The 19,746-nt window shown below is 42.0% G+C and overlaps 1 protein-coding gene across 1 annotated transcript in view; it reads right to left on the bottom strand.

The window, feature by feature from the left end:
• SUPT6H (SPT6 homolog, histone chaperone and transcription elongation factor) overlaps positions 1–19,746 on the bottom strand; it is a 1,106,805-nt gene that overhangs the window by 634,675 nt on the left and 452,384 nt on the right. The window contains exon 16 of the mRNA XM_085649126.1: positions 2,204–2,358. Within this exon, the coding sequence (XP_085505252.1) occupies positions 2,204–2,358 (155 nt within the window). The remainder of the gene's footprint in view (positions 1–2,203; positions 2,359–19,746) is intronic.

Here is a 19,746-nt window from a genome sequence, read left to right as displayed (position 1 = left end):
GGCAGGTCCTCCAAGGTTTTTCGAGGTTGCTGTCTGCTGGACACGCTGGGGTTTTGCAGGAGCGGGTTCGAGGTGAGATAGGCCTGTAGGGCTGGGGCGTCGTCCTCTTGTTACCTCTGCACGGCTTCTCATCCTTCTTGCGGTTGCTGGATCTGAGGAAGGAAGGTTGTGTGCCCCCTAAAAACTAAATTTAGGGGCTTCCCCTTCGTGAACCCTGCCAATCCTGGGGGAGGAGGCTTGGCACCTCGTCCCAGGATGTGCATTGTTTCAGGCCCCCGAGAGCAGCAAGCTCTCGACCCAGGGGTCCAGAAACATGTCTGGTGATGGCAGCCTAAGCAGCCACTCAGCCAGGTCACTAGCAGTTGGTCGAATTTCAGGGGGCATCTCTAAGATGCCCTCTGTTGTGCCTTTTACATTAAATCCCACACTGGCATCAGTGTGGGTTTAATGTGTTGAGAAGTTTGATATCAAACTTCCCAGTCTTCAGTGTAGCCATTATGGTGCTGTGGAGTTCGTAATGACAAATTCACAGCACCATATACTCTTAATGGCAGCACTGCACTTACAATGCCCAGGAATGGACTTGGGCACTGTAGGGGTACAGGGCTCATGCACCTGTACCCTCACCACTGGCATAGGGCACCCAGCTAGAGGGGTGACTGATGTATGCCAGGGTTACTGATTTGTGGGCATGGCACACAGGGATGTGTGCCATGTCGACTTCACTTTGTTCTGCACAAAGACATGCAGCCTGCAAAGGGTGTCAGGGTACAGGACCTCTAAGGATGGCACAGCAAGTTCTGCAGCCCTTAGAGGCCTTCTCTGGTCACAGAGCCCTGGGTACCTGTGGTACCATTTACCAGGGGCTGACATGTGGCCAGAGATGCCAAATGGGTTCATTTTGGGGAAAGAACACAGGCCCTGGGAACCTGAATGGCAGGGACCCAGCGTACACCAACAAAAAGTGCATCAGTAGCCAGGCAAAAAGTGGGTGGGTCACTGCAACAGAAACCCACTTTCCTACCGTTGCCCCTCGACTGTCCACTGTGTCATGTTATCAACATGCACAAGGAGTACAAAGAAGAGAGTACCTGCAGTTTCCCGGTGCTTTACCAGAACCTTCAAATATCCAAGAAGAAGAAATGAGCCATAATCGACCTGGATACAGCGACGTCCCCAAGTCTCCTTTAGATTTTCGTTAAACCTAATTTGTAAAACACATGGTTGGCAGAATGCTCAGCAGTGTCGCAGGGCCTGGAGTGCCAATGAGCCCGTGCCTCTTCGGAAGACTACGATGGATGCAGAGAAGTCAAAGACTTCCTCGACGTCTTAGATTTCTTAGGTTTTTAGGACTTACCCGATGATTTGTAGTGTAACAACAAACGTCTCAAAGAACGCCATGAACGGCCCGGGAGCTCTACCAAGCAGAGGAAGTGGCACATCATATAGCATCGGTCGCAGCATTTATCAAAGTTTAGATCAGCAGTGTCTCAGAGACAGACAGTACTATAGGTAGACCTTAGTCAAAAGCCAAGGGATTTGGTACTGCCGTCAAAGTCCCCGGGGTATCTGTGGCCCATGGTGAAGTCCCCGTTAGTGAATTAGTTGGCTGTTCTTCCACCTTTTAGAGTTTTGTGATTGAAAATGTCATTCTGATTGATACTTCAACCTGCATATTCCTCAGCTCTTGAATATCCTCAGGAGACAGACTGAATTTCTAAACTTTTCTGCAGCTATCTGATAGAGTGCTCTGGCTCTAGTTTGGCATTGGAAGCAATGTTAATATTGTGCCAATCAAATGTCCATAATTTACTGAAGGCTAATACTTAAAATTTCCAAACTGTCAATAAAAGTAAAGAATAATTAAATATGTCAAAATGAGAAAGCAGATGAGGCAGGAAGAGTGTTTATGAGAATACAGAGGTTAGGAGCCTTGAAACATATGGTAAAATGCAACTGGATCACGTTAAGACCAAATTATTACATGTCTGAAGACGCATATATGAGTTACACTAGAATTCTTCGGAAATAAACAATCACTCAAACACACACTTGTAACAAGTTCTAAGTACAAAGATAAAAGGTTGGTTTCCCATGTAAAGCACTAGTCTAGTAAGAACACAAGCTGAAAAAAACACACATGAAATCCCAAGAGTCACAATACTTTCTGGAAGTTTTCCTGGAGTACACTAGTCATTCTCACCCATCCACGCCTTTTATGTCGATGCAGATCTCGATAGAGAGTAGACCCTCCTCCTCAGCCAGGCACATCTTCAGGAACTGATCATCCCGCAACTCTTTAACCGGCTTATTCTTCAGGTACTTGAAGGAATAGGCATAGTGTGCCTCATCAATTTCCTGGAGCAAGAAGAAAGTAAGATTATATGGCGTCCTGGGAGAATGAAGCTTCAACAGGTCTGTACCAGAATAAACAAACATTTATCACATGTACTAAAGACCAAGGTAGAAAATCTTAATTAGAAGGACTCACAATATTTAGAATGCCTAAAAAAATGCACTTTAACTGGTGAGTTACTGAACATTTCAAAATGTTTTTCAGAAGTGTCTGCAGAAGACTGTAGAGCGCCAAGAGTCGAACCCACTACGCTCCCATTATACATCTTCCATTGAGATATATTCCTTACATATAATTCTAAAAGGTAAGCAGAAGAGACCAGGACATGCTTTTCCAAAAAATGCATGTTGAGTATGTGATTGGGAGCCAGGTTGAAACCCAGGAATAAGTGCCTGTGGATTAACCAAGGAGAGCGCTTAAGCAGAACACAGGCATTAATGAGTTTGTGCTGTGAGACTTGCATGGTTAAAGCGCAGTACAACTGAGACCCCTCCAAAGAGGAAGTAGTCATCTTGCAACCGGCTGGAAGTGCCCAAAGAAAGGACTATCGCAGAAGAAAACCTTGGTTAAGACATGAGGAGAAAGGAAAATTGGGCTTTACAGGTTGAGCAAGGCAACAAGGAGACAAGGGAGAATGGAAGTATCAAAAGACCCTATTGTGTACTTTGGGTACCAATAGGGGTATCAGGAGACAAGTATTGGGCCCAATACCGCTAATCATAAAGCCTGCAGGTGGGATCCTTTTTCATTGAAATCTGAGATACTGGACAGTATCTTGCAAGGATAAGGTCATTTAATACGGATGTCCCAGAGCCACCGAAAGACCATTTTTTACAGTCTGGGGCCATCATAGGTTACCGAGCATCACGGTTTAAAGGTAATGTTGTTTACTACTGAAGCCACAATTGTCTTGTACTTGAAGAATAGCCAAGAGAGTCCCTTTAGGTCTTGATTGGCACAAAGCTCAAGGTAGTGAGAATGAGCAGTCAAATCTTACTTCAGGAGCTGGAGAGGTTTATAGACTCAAAACACAGGAGGACATATGAGGATACCCAGTAACTTAATTGTCCTGCTAGAGCTATAGAAAAAGAATAATAGAATAATACACTCTAAATTAGTATGCCCGCAGAAAAAACAAATTCCCTCAGGCCTTTTGGGTCCACAATACAACTGCAAACAGTGCTCTCATACTATATGTCTGGTTAACACTTAGTCCTATGGCCAATGTTTTCCTTTGGGGGGATGCTTTAAGTCAGTTTGGCAGACATATTTGTGTTCCTTGGGTGGGTACACCCCCCTATTATGCCACCCTCCAGTGGGAGGGGGCATAAGCCTTTCCCATCTCTAAGATGTCCCCTGAGTACATTTATCATTAAATCCCACACTGGCATCAGTGTGGGTTTAATGTGCTTAGACGTTTGATACCAAACTTCCAAGTTTTCAGTAAAGTCATTATGGTGCTTTGGAGTTCGTAATGACAAACTCCCATACCGTATACTCTTTATGGCTTTTAATGCATTTACAATGTCTAAGAATTGACTTAGACACTGTAGGGGTACAGGGATCACGCACCTGTAACCTCCCGCTTGTATGGTGCACCTAGCTAGAGGGGTAGGTTACGTATGCCAGGGCAGTGGACTGTAGGCATGGCACACAGGGTGGTGTGCTATATTGACTCTTCACTTTGCTCTGCATCAAAACATCGTGGAGGGGGAGGGGGGGGGGTGGGGGGAGAGAGAAGAGAAAGAGTGTGTGTATATATATATATATATATATATATATATATATATATATATATATATATATATAGGATTTGCATGTGTTCCTTTAAGTCTTCAAGATACGTTATTTTTGGTCAGATCTTTTTTTTTTAGTGTACTGCCGTGCCTGCTTTCACGTAAAAAAAACATATTATGCAAAAATTATATTATGAATTTCCATTTGTACCCCTTTTTCTCTTTTTTTACTTTATATTTTTATTTTTTCCTGTGTGTGCTTAATTGCACAATTCGGGGATACACAAACATTTTTTCACTTTTCTTATTTTGACATAGATTCAGTGATGTGTCTGTCCAGACTTTAAAAATCGATACCAACAGTAAATTCAATTAGTGTTTGTGTTTATAAGATTTTAAAATTCATACAGTTTAAGCGCCATATATATTAACATTTGTGCTCCGATATCGTACATTATATTTCAGGCATATTAGACAAATTTTATTATAACATTCATGGTTAGGCATCTTGATTTAAATAACTAAAAATTGAAAATTAGCATAATTTGCACAATTTTTTCCTGTGTTTACATATTTGCGTAATTTGCACATTTGATATAATGAATTTTAATCTGATATATTTGCACTTTATTGCGTCATTTGCACAGTCAATTCAATATTGATACCATCATGTTATAAATATTTGGATTAATTGCATTATATGCAAAATACCTATGTTATATGCTTTATTATAATTGTTCTAATTCAATTGATATTAATTGAGCACTTGATTAATGTTATGTGGTTTTGGAATTTAAACCTGTTATTTGATTTATTATATACATTGAAGTTTGAAAAATGTATATGTTTGGAAAACAGACTAATGTAATTCTGAATAGTGTGTCTTCACTTTTTAAAAGTCACATGGTGTAAAAAATAGTGAAAAAAATTTAACCAATGAAATACCTTATAGTATTTAAGGGGCACATTTTATCCAACTGACTGTCTGTGAGCAAGGGCGGATGCCCGAAACGCGTCAGATTGGTGAAACTCGGCTGTAAATAAACCAACAACAATTGTGCCTTACCTGGATTTGCGTGGTTTCCATTCTTCGTCACTACGGATTTTTTGGAGATTACAAGTGTGAGATATATACATATATATATATATTCACTGAAAAAACCATAGGTTTCACACGTTATAGTTAGCAGAAATTTTACTGATAAAAAAACAGTGAAATTCCCCCGTTATAGTTAGTGTAGGCAACTATAACTCACGCGACCGCAATCCTCTGCTGATGTTAATACTGTATTTAGACACTTATTTGCCCAGGTCTTCTTCCATACATTTTTAGCTATACATATATTTCAAATATTTTTTTTTCATAAAGACACATATGTCATCAGCAGAAGATTGCGGTCGCGTGAGTTATAGTTGCCTACACTAACTATAACGGGGGAATTTCACTGGTTTTTTATCAGTAAAATTTCCGCTAACTATAACATGTGTGAAACCTATGGTTTTTTCAGTGAATTTGCAAGGTTTTTTAAATGCTAATTCCTAACTATAACGTGTGTGAAACCTATGGTTTTTTCAGTGAATTTGTACGGTTTTTTAAATGCTAAGTTACTTTACGCCATTCGTGCGCGCCCACTTAACGCAGTTCGTTCCGTGCGCGCACCGCGTGCCCACGTTACGCTAGATGGGCCATGTACGCACGATGCGCTTCGCGCACCGTGCGCACATGGAGGACATATGATGCACTTCGTTTTGAAAGGTAATATTTTAATTTTTCGTAATTTTTATAAGCCATGCACAAATGGTGCCCTTCCGGCACCATTTGCACACGGGGTGGAGAGAGTGTTGTTAATTTTTTCTTTTATTATTTTTGTTTAAAATATTGTGGTTTTTCACACCTCCAATAAGCCCTGCACATTGGGTGGCCTGCGGCCACCAAAATCACAGGGGGTGGGGAGAGTGTGGATAGTGGTTTTTACATTTTTTACCGTACGCGTACGGTAAGCGTAATCGGCGAAATTAGCGAAAAAATAAAAATTGCATTTTTGGCCTTGGGGGGGGGGGGGGGGGTCTTTGGGGACTCCCTCAACATGGCTATGTGTGTGGGAGCTGTCTAAACAGCCCCTTTATATGTTTATTGGTTTTATTTAACAACCTAGCTCTCAGTGCGAGAGAGAAAATGGCGGCCGCCGCTTCCTGGTTTCGGCTGTTTCGAATGTTTACTAAGATCTAAGAGCCAATCAGAATCGCGCTCGCGCACGCCACCGTACGCGTACGGTAAGCTTACGGTAAGCGTACCGTAAGCTGGCTCAGATATATATATTGATTTAAAGGCTATTTTCTCAGAATCTACTGAACAGATTTACACCAAACCTACAAAAGGCACTTCCTTGACCTGAGGACTACCTCTCTGCCAAATTTCTAGTAATTCTGTTCAGCCGTTCGGGCTGTAGCCCTGTCTAAAGGTCCTATGGAAAAATGCATGGGAAAAACGCGTTTTGGGACCCCCCTTTTATCTCAGCCCCCGCTTGACGAATCCCCCCGAGACTTTCAGGGTAGGAGCGGAGCGTAGCGCCCCACCTATTTTGAGAAATTCGCGAGGATTCGTCGACCGGCGCCAAAGTTATTCAAAATAGAATGTTGCGGATTTCCTATGGAAAAGGGGTCCTAACTATAACTACCTACTGGCGACCGCCAGTAGGTAATATATATATAATATATCTATATATATATATATATGAGCTTACTTCGCTCACACGTTTCTCCAGGGAAAACAAGAACGAACGTGGACCTCGTTGTGTGGTTCAAAGTTTTTTTATTCCTCCTTGCCTGCCATATATATATATATATATATATATATATATATATATATATATATATATATATATATATATATATATATATACACACACATATACTCACTGAAAAAAACATAGGTTTCAGGGGCGTTTTAGTTAACTGGACTTTTCACTCGTACAAAACCATTGAAATTCCCCCGTTATAGTTAGTTCAGCTAACTATAAATTGCGCGCCCGCAATGCACTGCTGATGACGTCCCATATTACATCACTCATGACATGGTCAGTGACATCACTGATGACATCTCAAATGACATCACTGATTACATCATCCAGTGAATGTGTGTTTTTCTGAAAATTACATATGTTTTATATATGTATATCTCAAGGTCGATGGAAGAATAAATGGGTATACAAGTGTCTAAATGGATGATTTGTTTTTGAAAAATTGATTGTATAACTGACTGATTAAGGGTATCTTAGTGAATACATGGCTTAGTGAGTAATATATAACTATGTAAATATCTGTATCAGTCTCTCACTTTGTGTATAAGTGGCTGCATGGGTTGGTGAGTAGCTACATGAGTGTCTATATAGGTTATTAGTTGGTTTTTTGGGTATCAGTATGAGTGTCTGAGTGTCTGTATGGTTCGGTGGGGGTATTACGTAGTGCATAGGTGCATGAATGAGTGACTCACTGTTTGTATGTGTTGAAGACAGCATGTGTGCAGGACTGTATGGGTGGATGAGTGTGTGCATGGGTGTGTTAGTGAGTGAATGACTGTCTCAGTGTCTTTATGAGTACCTACATAGGTTTTAAACTAGTATATGTGACTATTGGTGTATATAAGTGAGTATATGTGAGAGATTGAAAGAGTTCCTGTATGAATAAGTATGTGTTTCTATAAGTGATTGTTTAAAAGACTAAGTATGTGTAAGTTTCCGTAGAAGTAAGTGTGGTGGTGTGTGTATAACTGTATATGCATGTGAATGGATGTTTGATTCTTTATTAGCATGAGTGACTATGTGTGTGAGTAACTCTATGGATGAGTGGCGTTGTGTAACAAGATGTATAGGTGTACGAGTACATATGATGAGTGAGTACATGTATGAGTGACTGTATAGGACTGTTAGTGAATGAGTGTATGTGTATGTGGATCTTAGAATTACTGAACAGGTTGTTGTAACTGATATTGGTATGTCCATTGTTTTGAAAATTGTAGTTTCTATTTTTGAATGTGTGTATCAAAGGTTATATTAGGGGGAGAGGAGGTCTGCCACTCTATCACACGGATGATGTCATGAGTGATGTCATGAGTGATGTCATGAGTGATGTCATGAGTGATGTCATGAGTGATGTCATGAGTGATGTCATGAGTGACATCAGCAGTGCATTGCGGGCGCGCGAGTTATAGTTAGCGGAACTAACTATAACAGGGGAATTTCAATGGTTTTGTACGAGTGAAAAGTCCAGCTAACTATAACGCCATTGAAACCTATGTTTTTTCAGTGAATTTCTAAGGTTTTTTAAATGCTAATTCCTAACTATAACGTGCCTGAAACCTATGGTTTTTCAGTGAATTTCAAAGGTTTTTTAAATGCTAATTTCTAACTATGCCTACAGAGATAGGACATGTGAAGAAAGAAGAAAAACGCACAGAAAGAAAAAAAAGAAATGCAGAAAGAAGCAACAGAAGTCCTCAAAGACGAAGAAAAGTGCAGGAAGAAGGATAACGTGCAGAAAGAACAAACAGAAGAGCAGAAAGAAGCCTTGTTGCAAAATCATCCTGTACCCTCAACTTTTTCAGACGGATACTGGTGGTAACTGAGTCTGACTAACCAGTCCTAGAGCCAGTGCTATGTTAAAAGCCACTCAGAATACAGTGAAAACACCTACATACACTAGGGATCACTATGCGTTGGGGTCCCCCTGTGATCACCATGACCTCCTCTGTAAGCCCCTAGTATACAATAGGGCAGGGGATTAAAACTACCTCTTAAAACGCGCCACAGGGTGTGTTTGCACACGTCACCTCAGGCCCCGTCCCCTCCCTTCACCACTGTGTAAACGCGCCCTGTGGCCGTTCTAAGTTGAGAGATTAAGTCCGCTTGAATCCTAAGGGTCCCTAGGGTCAAACTAGCCCACTAGGTACCTCCAGTAAGCGCCACAGAGCTGTGTTGCATAGAGGTGTATAAAGATGCGTGGCCTCAGAACACATGTCTGCAACGCAGCTCCCTGGCGCATACTGGAGATACCCGTTGGGCTAGTTGGCCCTCAGGGACCCTCAGTATTGAAGGGGAATTAATTCCCCAACTTACAACTGGCCAGGGGGCGTGTTTGCAGAGTGCTGCAAGGAGGGGGCGTGGCCTCCTGTGCGATGCTGGTCTTTTATTTATTTTATTAAGAAGGAGGGCTGTGTGGCCCCCCTTCTTTTTCTAATTTACTGGCCCTGGGGACCCCATCCCCCAGGGCCAGCACCCTAATTTTTTTTGTTGAAAAAAATTAATTTGGCCCTCCCAAGGCCTTAATCGGCCCCGGGGACCCCAACCCCCGGGTCATGACCTTTTTTTTAAATTTAATTCTTTAGGAGGGAGCTGCGTTGCCCCCCTCCTCAGGCCACTTATGGCCCCGGGTACCCCATCCCCCGGGGCCGGCTTTTGTTTTTTATTATTTAAAAAAAAAAACATATTTATAGAAACACCTAGGACATGCTGGACAAACCGTACGTACCTATCACCATGACGATTTGCATGATATTCATTAAAAGGAGACTATGCATAGAATGAATCCACATGGAATGTATTTACACCGCTAGTGAAGCTCTGACGTGTCTGACGCCCTACCGTGCCTCATCCCGGCGCCCCCGCCGGTGGGTACTCTCCAAGTAGACACCCTTGTCGTTTATTTATACAAACATGGGTAGCTATTGACGGGCACATTTAATATACACGCACACCAAGCCATTCAAAGGGGATTCTATAAAAATTCGATCAAACTATGCAAGAAACCCCCCTCACGGTTAATAAAATACACATCCACCGCCAGATGTGTAATACTTTTTATTTTACTCTCTGGAAAGGAGACGAACATCACTTGAGTCACAGCGTGCTCCTGGCTGAGCCCAATGCTGTGTTACACCCACCAGTGCCCGCCGACTGCCTCACACCTCTGTGTTGTAATCCACCAGCTAGTGCGTATGCTACAACACTCTCTAGCCCATGTGCACTATAACACCACCCCGTGAATATGTCATGCAACACTTGCCTTCGCATGGGTTATATTGCCCCATCTAACGTGCCTTCCTCGATGCCTATGTTATAACGCACTAATCAAAGAACAAGGGAACCCTACTGGCATAGAGCCTGGGTGCTAATTATTATAAGGAAACAATGGCTCATGTGGATTAATAACCAGATATATAATATATAAAGCACAATGGCAGTACAAAGGGTAAAAGGTGACGTCAGAAAGAAAAGTTGACCATACACATTAGAAATTTGGTAAAAAAACATTCTTTGTATTTATAATGAAAGTTTTTTTGAGCAATATCATAATACACATTCAAAACAAAATGACAGTTTCTAATAAACAATTCTGAAAGGTGTTCCAGTGAAAAAAAGTGATTAAACCTAAACTAAACAAGTGACATTGAGGTGCAACATAAGTGATAGGTTACAATTATTATTCAATATAGAGGCGATCATAAAGGATAGTACAATATAATTATCAACACTTATACATCGTAAGTTTCGAATAACGATTCACCTCTTATTTTCATCAACGGCGTTTCAACCCTGTTTGAAATAGAGGGTCTCTTCAGGACAATCTAATATAGGGATTATGATCGCCTCTATATTGAATAATAATTGAAACCTGTCACTTATGTTGCACCTCAATGTCACTTGTTTAGTTTAGGTCTAATCACTTTTTTTCACTGGGACACCTTTCAGAATTGTTTATTAAAAACTGTCATTTTGTTTTGAATGTGTATATGATATTGCTCAAAAAAACATTTTCATTATAAATACAAAGAATAATGTTTTTTACCAAATTTCTAATGTGTATGGTCAACTTTTCTTTCTGACGTCACCTTTAACCCTTTGTACTGCCATTGTGCTTTATATATTATATATCTGGTTATTAATCCACATGAGCCATTGTTTCCTTATAATAAATATGTTATAACGCACAGCGCTACGCCATACATATTACAATCTGGGATCCATATCTTTGTCACAGTGCATATGCAACATTGCACTCCCCAGCACATATTTTATATTACAACTTTAGAGACTAGTTAGGTTACAGAACACTGCCCTGTGTATATTACACTCCAAGGCGCAAATCGCATAGCACGCGCTAGTGCCTGTGCTATCTCGCGCTCTCCAATGAATCTGTCATTGCGCACAATGTATTGCATATTATATTTCACGCCCTGGTTCATCTTATATCACACTTTTTGGTGCGTAGTTTATACCATATACTATATCTAGTTTTCATTTTCAATCGTGCTCTTAGGACTATGTTCTATATAACACTGCGTCCACCTACCCTTTTCACGGGCATTACATTTTGCGACGGGGGGGGGGGTCGAAGGTTAGGGGGTGTTTCTGCCAAGTGAGCCCGGAGTCACAGTCACAAACGTCCTCTTCTTCCTGAATAAAAGTGAGATTATGCTGCATACTTGTTCATATATTAAGCAGTTCGCACAGACACATTTTAAAAACAATAAAGTTCCTAATACCCACCTTCTCTGAACAGTTAGCTTGCTGCCCCATCCACCTCCTCCCTATCCTCTGTGGTCTGAATCCATGGACTAGCTTCCTCCCTCCTGCAATGCATGGTCTGATGTGCTGCCACTGCCCTCCATTTAGCATGATGTACCAGTCCACTCCTCCTGCCCTCCATTGCACAATTCTGTGGCCCATCATTGACCTCCTGCTTAGCCTCTGTGCTTAACTTGATGCCCCTATTCTCCTTCCCCCTGCCCTCCGATGTCTTTGTGCATGCCCCTGCTCCATCCTTTCTGCCCACCATGTTCCATGGACCTGCCACTCCTATCTACTCTGAGTGTTCTGTTGAGCTGCCACTCCCCTCCCACCTGCCTAGCATTGTCAGAAGACTGTAACCTGTCCCTGCCACCTCCACCCTGCCTGTCCACATGCCATGCCCCTATCCCCTTCCTCCGGTCCTCCATGGTCCATTTTACTGCCACACCCTTCTGCCCTCCCTGGTCTGTTGTGCTGCAACTGCTCCTCCTGCCTGCACCGCGCGGTCTGTTGTGAGGCCCCTTCCCCTGAACTCTTGTCTGTGCCCAGGTCCTGACCCTCCCTTCTATCCTCCATGGTCCTTTGTGCATGCCCCTGCACCCTCCTTCTTGCCCATCATAGCCATTGTGCTGCCACTAACCCTCCCGCTTGCCATGCATGGTCTTCTGTGCTGCCATGGCCCCTCCCACCTTCCCTGTTTGGTCAGCTAGCTGCCCCTGACCCCCTCCCACCTTCCCTCCATGGTCTGTGTGTATGCCATCATAGTCTCATTGTTGCTCTCCATGGTGTGTCTTGTTTCTAGTGCCCATCCTGCCTGACCTCCATGGTCATCTTGCTGCTCCTGCCCTGCCCCCTTGCCCCCAGCCCTCTGTTTACATGTGCAGACCCCTATTCCCTCCGTCCTGGCTTGTCTGTTCCATTGTAATGTCCCTGATCCGTCCCTCTTGCCCTTTATGGTCTGTTATGCTGCAGCTTTCTCTCCCGTCTGTCTATTATGATCAGCTAGCTACCATTGCCTCTTTCCCCTCTGTTCTCGATTGTCCATGTGCATGGTCCTGTCCCCTCCCTATTGCTTTCTATGGATTGTTGTGCTGCACTCCCGTCCCGCATGCGCTGTGTGGTGTATTGTGCTGCTGCAAACCCTGATGCCTGCCCTGTAGGGTCAGTTTGGTGCACCTCTCCATGTCCCCCTGTCCTCTGTTATCCAAGTCCATGTCCCTACCCCAATTCCTCCTGCCTACCATGATCCAATGTACCATACTTGCAAACATTTTGAACTTGGTAAGAGGGAGATTTTGAAAAAAAACTGGGGTATAGATTTTCCTCTTTGAGTTGCATTGAAAAAGAGGAGATTATAGACAGGAGACAGATCAAATAAAGCCCATTTGAGCTTAAAAACATTGGACATTTCCTGGCTGAAACAGGTCTATTGGCATGTATGGTTGTACTACCACTGCCTCTTCGTTCTGCCCACAATGGTCTATTATATTGCCACAGTCTCTCTTGCCAGTCCTGTATTGTTGGTTTGTTGCCCCTGCCCCTCTTTCCACTGCCCTCCATAGTCTGTTGTGCTGCCACTGCCCTTCCTGCCTGCCCAGTGTGGTCAAATTGTTGCCTCTGCACTCTCCTACCTGCCTTCAGTTTTCAGAGTCCGTGACCCTGGCCTCTGCCTCTCAACAGTATCCCAATGAACAACTAGATTGCTAACATTCTATATGTATTACAAAAGTGTGGAACACCTGACGTCATCTTGATGAAATCAAAACTGTAATACCTAGAGTATTTCCTTTAGAAATTACATATATGAGAGGGTCTTATTTGCATCGAAATTATGGTTAGTGCTCTAAAAAACTCAAATGAGGACATATTTTCTGAGTTTTCAAATAGCGACAAAGAACTTTTAAATTATTTATAATCTTTATGTTTTTTATCCAGTTGACCACTTGATTAAATGTTGCACCTAGGGGAGAGGATGTGGTTTTACTTCCAGAGCTGCAGACTTTGCAACTGGGGTACCAGGTTGGAGTTTCTGCTTCAGCTCAACATTCTGTGATTCTGGACAAATCACTTAATTTCCCCAGGTCTACAACCAAAATGAATTTGATCTTGTGTGATGTAACCAATGCTCATGTAAAGCACTCCAATACCTGACAAGTCTGCACAATATAAAACTGCAAATACACAAAATGTAAGTGTTTTGCACACTTATGTCATTGGGCTACATGTGGGCTACATCTGGGTGATATTTGTGCTGCATTTGGGCTCTTTTGTCTCTGGTGGCCATCTTGGGAGATTGATTTGTTATGAAGTTTCCTAATTTCCTCATTTACTACAGTCTCCTCAGTGGGAATACTTTCAGTTTTTAATTTTGGTTCCATCAAGAAGGCATTCAGATGTGTCACACATTTGCCATAAATTCTGAATGTTGGCACTCTAATTGCTCATTAGATCACTGTAGTAAAGCTACTGCTCACCAGGGAAGTCTGCTGCTGGTATTCAAAGTGCATGTTTCAGTCTGCAGGTCAGAATTTTTTTATGAAATAGAAGAGGATTTGAGAAGTCAAAATGTGCCCTAATTTTTCTTTCTGCAGCACTAATCATACTTTCTATGGCAAGATGAACCCCCTCATTTTGTTCCTTTTTAAATTAAATGTTTTAAGAGTTACCACTATATTCCAACCAAGATGGCTTCAGGTGTGCCATACGTTTGTCATAAGTAGGACTGTTAGCGCTCTAGTTGTTCTTTAGAACACTCTGGGAAGCTGCAGTAGAACACAAAGGAATCAACTGACAGTCTCTGCCCTTGTTGGATGTACATGTTTTACTGAGAATACATTGGCTGTGTGCCAGTTTTAAGAGGTTTAATGAATAAATGGATCTAATCATGGAATAATTGACTATGCTACCTTATTGACTTTGGATCAAGTGCACCTTCCATATTTTCCTTTCAAATTTGGCTTCTGTTTGACACCCTTGGACGGCGGGTGTGGGAAGAGACTGCACCAATATACAAATTGATAGTACATATGTACTGGATGTGCTTGACCCTGGTCTGCCGTTTGATCTTTCGTAAATAAACAAGAAAAATATTGATATGCAAGTATTACGGGCCTTACGGCAAGAGAGCATCTAATGCGTGTAAACTCTGTGATATAAATATGGTGGATATTGCAACCGAAGTGTGCCAACAATCAAATAATGCTCATGTGCGCGTTGCCTTTATAAAAAAACGCTTCCCAGTGCAGGTATGTGATCGCGAGTTTAAATTACATCGTACCAGTGAAAATGGCTCTGCGCGCTTCAGCGTTTCCCCGTGATGTGTTTGTCATTCAAAGCGTTTGCCGGTGAACCGGATATAACATGCTGTAAAACATCTTGATCAGATGAAAAGGTTGATTCCCCTATTTTCTCTGATATACAATGTAAGGAATTGGCGATTTCCTTTGTGCGCAAAGTAGAGACTATTTATAATAATCTTCCAACGGCTTGTTCTTCCTCAGCTCCCTTTAATATCAACCGTATAGACATGCTTGAGGATAGGTCATTGTCCGCCGTAGTATTGCCGGCTACTTGGAAGCATGCAAAAGTGATACCCCTTTTAAAAAAGCCACCCTTGGAGCCGTCGGACTTGAGCAATTTTCGTCCAATTTCCCAGCTCTCTTTCTTAGCTAACTGTTAACTCAGGTCTGACTGAATTTGTAGAGTGTAACAAAACTCTCGACCCCTCACAAAATGGCTTTCGTACCCGTCACAGCACCGAATCGGCACTGTTAGCATTAACGGAGGACATTCGTTGGGGATTCCGCAGCCTTGATTCTCTTAGATTTAAGTGCTGCATTTGATACTGTCTCGCATGACATTCTTTTAGGCAGACTACACGACATAGGGGTCCAGGGGTTGGCCTTGGCTTGGTTTCAATCGTTCTTGAAAGATAGAACCTTTCAAGTGGTGGGGTCCCGCAGGGCTCTATATTGAGCCCGGCGCTTTTTAACATTTACGTCCAACCCTTAGCTCTGCTAGCAAAAAGTAGAGGGTTGTCTTTGGTGTCTTACACCCAGCTAGTTTTTGCCTTTTCAAAAAAATGCTGTGTTAATCTTTTGAAATTTAAAGAGGACCTGTTAGCCATTTCTGACTGGATGACAGCAAACTGCTTACAACTAAATGCTGCGAAGTCCGAAATTCTCGTGTTGGGACAAGATAGTGCCCTCTGGTCTGAACAGTGGTGGCCTGACAGACTAAGACCTGCACCACTGCCTAAAAAGGCAGTAAAGAATTTTGGGTTCTGGATTGACAGTGAGCTGTCATTCGATGCTCAATCCAAGGCCTTAGCAGGATCCTGTTTTGGTCTCCTTAGAGGGCTGAAACCTTTACTTGGCTACTTTGCACCTAAAATTCGCCAAACTATTCTCCAGGCCACAATTTTATCGAGGCTGGACTACGGTAACTCGCTATACTTAGGAGCCAATAAATCCTATATTGTTCGCCTCCAAAGAATTCAGAATTCAGCAGCTCGCACCTTGCTAGCACTTCCTAAGTCATGTTCGGTTGCCAACCTCCTGCCCAAGCTCCACTGGCTGCCGATAGAGAAAATAATTCATTTTAAGTCTGTGTGTGTGGCCCATAAAATCTTGTCACGAGAAGGGCTGCCTATTCTAGCTGATCTGCTGGCTTACTATGTGCCAAATCGCCCCTTGCGCTCGGCTAGCTCTGGTCTGGTCTGTATTCCCCGTTTTTAGAGAACTAGAGCTGGTGGTCGTTCTTTCAGGGTTAAGGCAGCGCACCTTTGGAATTCCATTCCAACCTTAATTAGAGGACTTCAGAACCATTTGGCGTTTCGAAAGGCATTAAAGACCTGGCTTTTCCCAGCGTAGGATTTTTTATTTTTTATGTCCCCGAGTGGTTCACTAGCTTGTTCTTAGGTAGCGCTGGGACGCCCCGTCACTGGGGCAGCTATGCGCTGTATAAATCCAATCCTACTCGGGAAATTACAAAAGTGCTAACAGCCATTGTAAATAAAGCACAGGTGATGGGCACTATCAACGACCGAGACAAAAGATTCCTAATTAAAAGCAACCCAAGCACACCGTACCTATAAATGAATCTGAAAATACATAAAAATTTGGAAAATCCCCCATTCAGGCCGATTGTCAGCACAAGAAATTCTATACATGAGCCTATAGGCAAGTACATCGATCGACACTTACAGGCTAGCGTGCGAAAAATGTCAACGTATTTACAGGATACTACAGATTTTTGGGTAAAACTTTAAAATGTTTCACTAACTAAAGCAACCGAATACATATTGTGTACAGTGGACGTACAGGCTTTGTACACATCTATACCACACGATCTAGGATTACAAGCTATGGAATCCTTTCTTTTGGAAAGTGAGAAAAATTATGATCTAAAAACTTTCCTTTTAGAACTTATGCATTTCACCTTATACCACAGTTACTTTGTTTGGCAAAACCAGTATTACACGTAACTATCAGGTACATCTACGGGCAATTGTGCAGCTCCTGCCTACGCGAATCTTTTTATGCACAGGTTCGAATTAGATCACATCCTATCAAAACCGAGTTGGACTGAGCACTTAACGTATTATAGATACATTGATGACATATTTCTAATTTGGAAAGGATCTGAAGCTAAGTTAGTTGAAGCAATTCAAGCCATCAATAAAGTTGACAATCGCATACAATTTACATACAATATGAATAAAAACAGAATTACATATCTTGACGTGGATATTATGATACAAGACGACAAATTGATAACAACAGCATTCACAAAAGCTACAGATCGAAACAACTTACTTCATTTTCAAAGTTTCTACCAAATGAGCTTAAAACAACACCTCCCATACTCCCAACTATTAAGGGTAAAACGCACATCATCTACTGAACAGATATATCAGGAGAATAAAGAAAAAACATTGATGAAATTCAAACAATGAGCATATCCAACAACAGTACTAAATCAGGCAGAAGCCAGAGCTGAACATAAGAACAGAATGGAACTGTTTCAACCTAAAAGTTACACACAGAAGAAAAAGGAGAGACTGGTTTTTGTATCAAAATACTCTACGCGAAGTCATAAGATTAAACAAACCATTCGCAAATATTGGCCACTACTACAAACGGAAATTGATTTCAAGGGTGCATTTGAGGATTTCCCAATATTCGCGTATCAACGCACCATGAATTTACAACAACTTTTAAAACACAAGAAAATGCCAATAACTTTTAATCATACAGGAACCATCCCATGCCATAATTGTGGCAGTTGCAACAACATAATAAAAGGAACTACCGTATCACATCCCACATCCGGATCCCTTATCAAATTAAAAGTTTCAGCTACATGTGGCACTAGTAATGTAGTATATTTACTTAAATGTCCAAGCGGGTTACCATATGTAGGGAAAACTGAACGTAAAATAAAGACCCGTCTTGTTGAACATAAAAGTAACATCAGGTTGAAGAACATGAAATCTACAGTGGCTGTACATTTTTTGGAAGCCAACCATAACATTAGTCAACTGAAATATTTAATACTGGAGCAAGTTGAAATAAAAGAAGGAAGAGATGACAAGGCATTTTTGCTAAAACTCGAATCATATTGGATTTATAAACCGAATTCTTTGCGCCCTAAGGGCCTCAACGAACGTTTGGAATACAGCTGCCATTTAGAAATAGCCTGATATTCGGTGGTGATATACAGTTTTATTTGGGCACTGCAATTGTCTAACGAGTCAACACCATTTGAACATCAGAACCCATTTCCGTAGAGTATGGATTTCAGTCAGCATTGAACAATTACAGGGATTTTACTGTTCACTTTCCACATACTGACGTGAAGCCAGAAATTTGAAGTGCCTAATTGTTTTGATTTCTTAGGTCATATAAGATTTTGATTTACAGATATTTTTTATATTGTATATTTAGTTTCATAACGTTTAGAAAGCACGTAGCAGGTCTACTATTTTTATTAGCATTAAGAAACACGCAGGATACACTTCCGGGCTAACAGCATGTTATATTCGGTTCACCGGCACACGCTTTGAATGACAAACACATCACGGGGAACCGCTGATGCTCGCAGAGCCATTTTCACAGGTACGATGTAATTTAAACTTGCGATCACATACCTGCACTGGGAAGCGGTTTTTTTATAAAGTCAACGCGCACACGAGCGTTATTTGATTGTCGGCACACTTCGGTTGCAATATCCACCATATTTATATCACAGAGTTTACACGCATTAGATGCTCTATTGCCTTAAGGGCCGTATTACTTGCATAGCGGCTTTTTTTTGTTTATGTGCACTTTTTAAACTAACTCGTATGAGCCACATATTATTTTCGTCCAGTATATACATGTCAAGATTAAAGAGTTCAACATCTTTAACCAATAATATAGTTCAAACCGATGGAAATACTATGCGTTTAGATTTATTTTGAGCACATTTTTCGTGGATATCTGTTAGTTGGTTTTCTCTAGCACCTCAATAACAGCGTCTTCACTGTTTTGAGAGCATTTTCTCTTTAGCTCACAGCACAGCTAATACTAGTATTTAACACAATCATTATTTGATGATAAATGTGAGACAGTGCCATCTTTCTTGCATGGTATGCCCCCACATTTTGCTGAATGTACTTTGACTGAGTGTGCCCTGGACTCCTGCTAATCAGGTGCCCAGGGCCTATGTTCCTTCCCTAAAACGGCAAACCCTGGCCACATGTCAGCCCCTGGTAAATGGTACCCAGGGCCTTGTGACCAGGGAAGGCCTCTAAGGGCTGCAGCACTCATTGTGCCACCCTTAGAGGCCACACACACACACACACACACACACACACACACACACACACACACACACACACACACACACACACACACACACACACACACACACACACACACACACACACACACACACACACACACACACACACACACACACACACACACACACACACACACACACACACACACACACACACACACACACACACACACACACACACACACACACACACACACACACACACACACACACACACACACACACACACACCCACACACACACA

Source organism: Triturus cristatus, chromosome 3_2 (genome assembly GCF_964204655.1).
Source record: "Triturus cristatus chromosome 3_2, aTriCri1.1, whole genome shotgun sequence".
In the NCBI taxonomy this organism is placed as follows: domain Eukaryota; kingdom Metazoa; phylum Chordata; class Amphibia; order Caudata; family Salamandridae; genus Triturus; species Triturus cristatus.
Note: the sequence above shows the minus strand (reverse complement) of the source record. Positions and strands in the feature narration are given on the sequence as shown.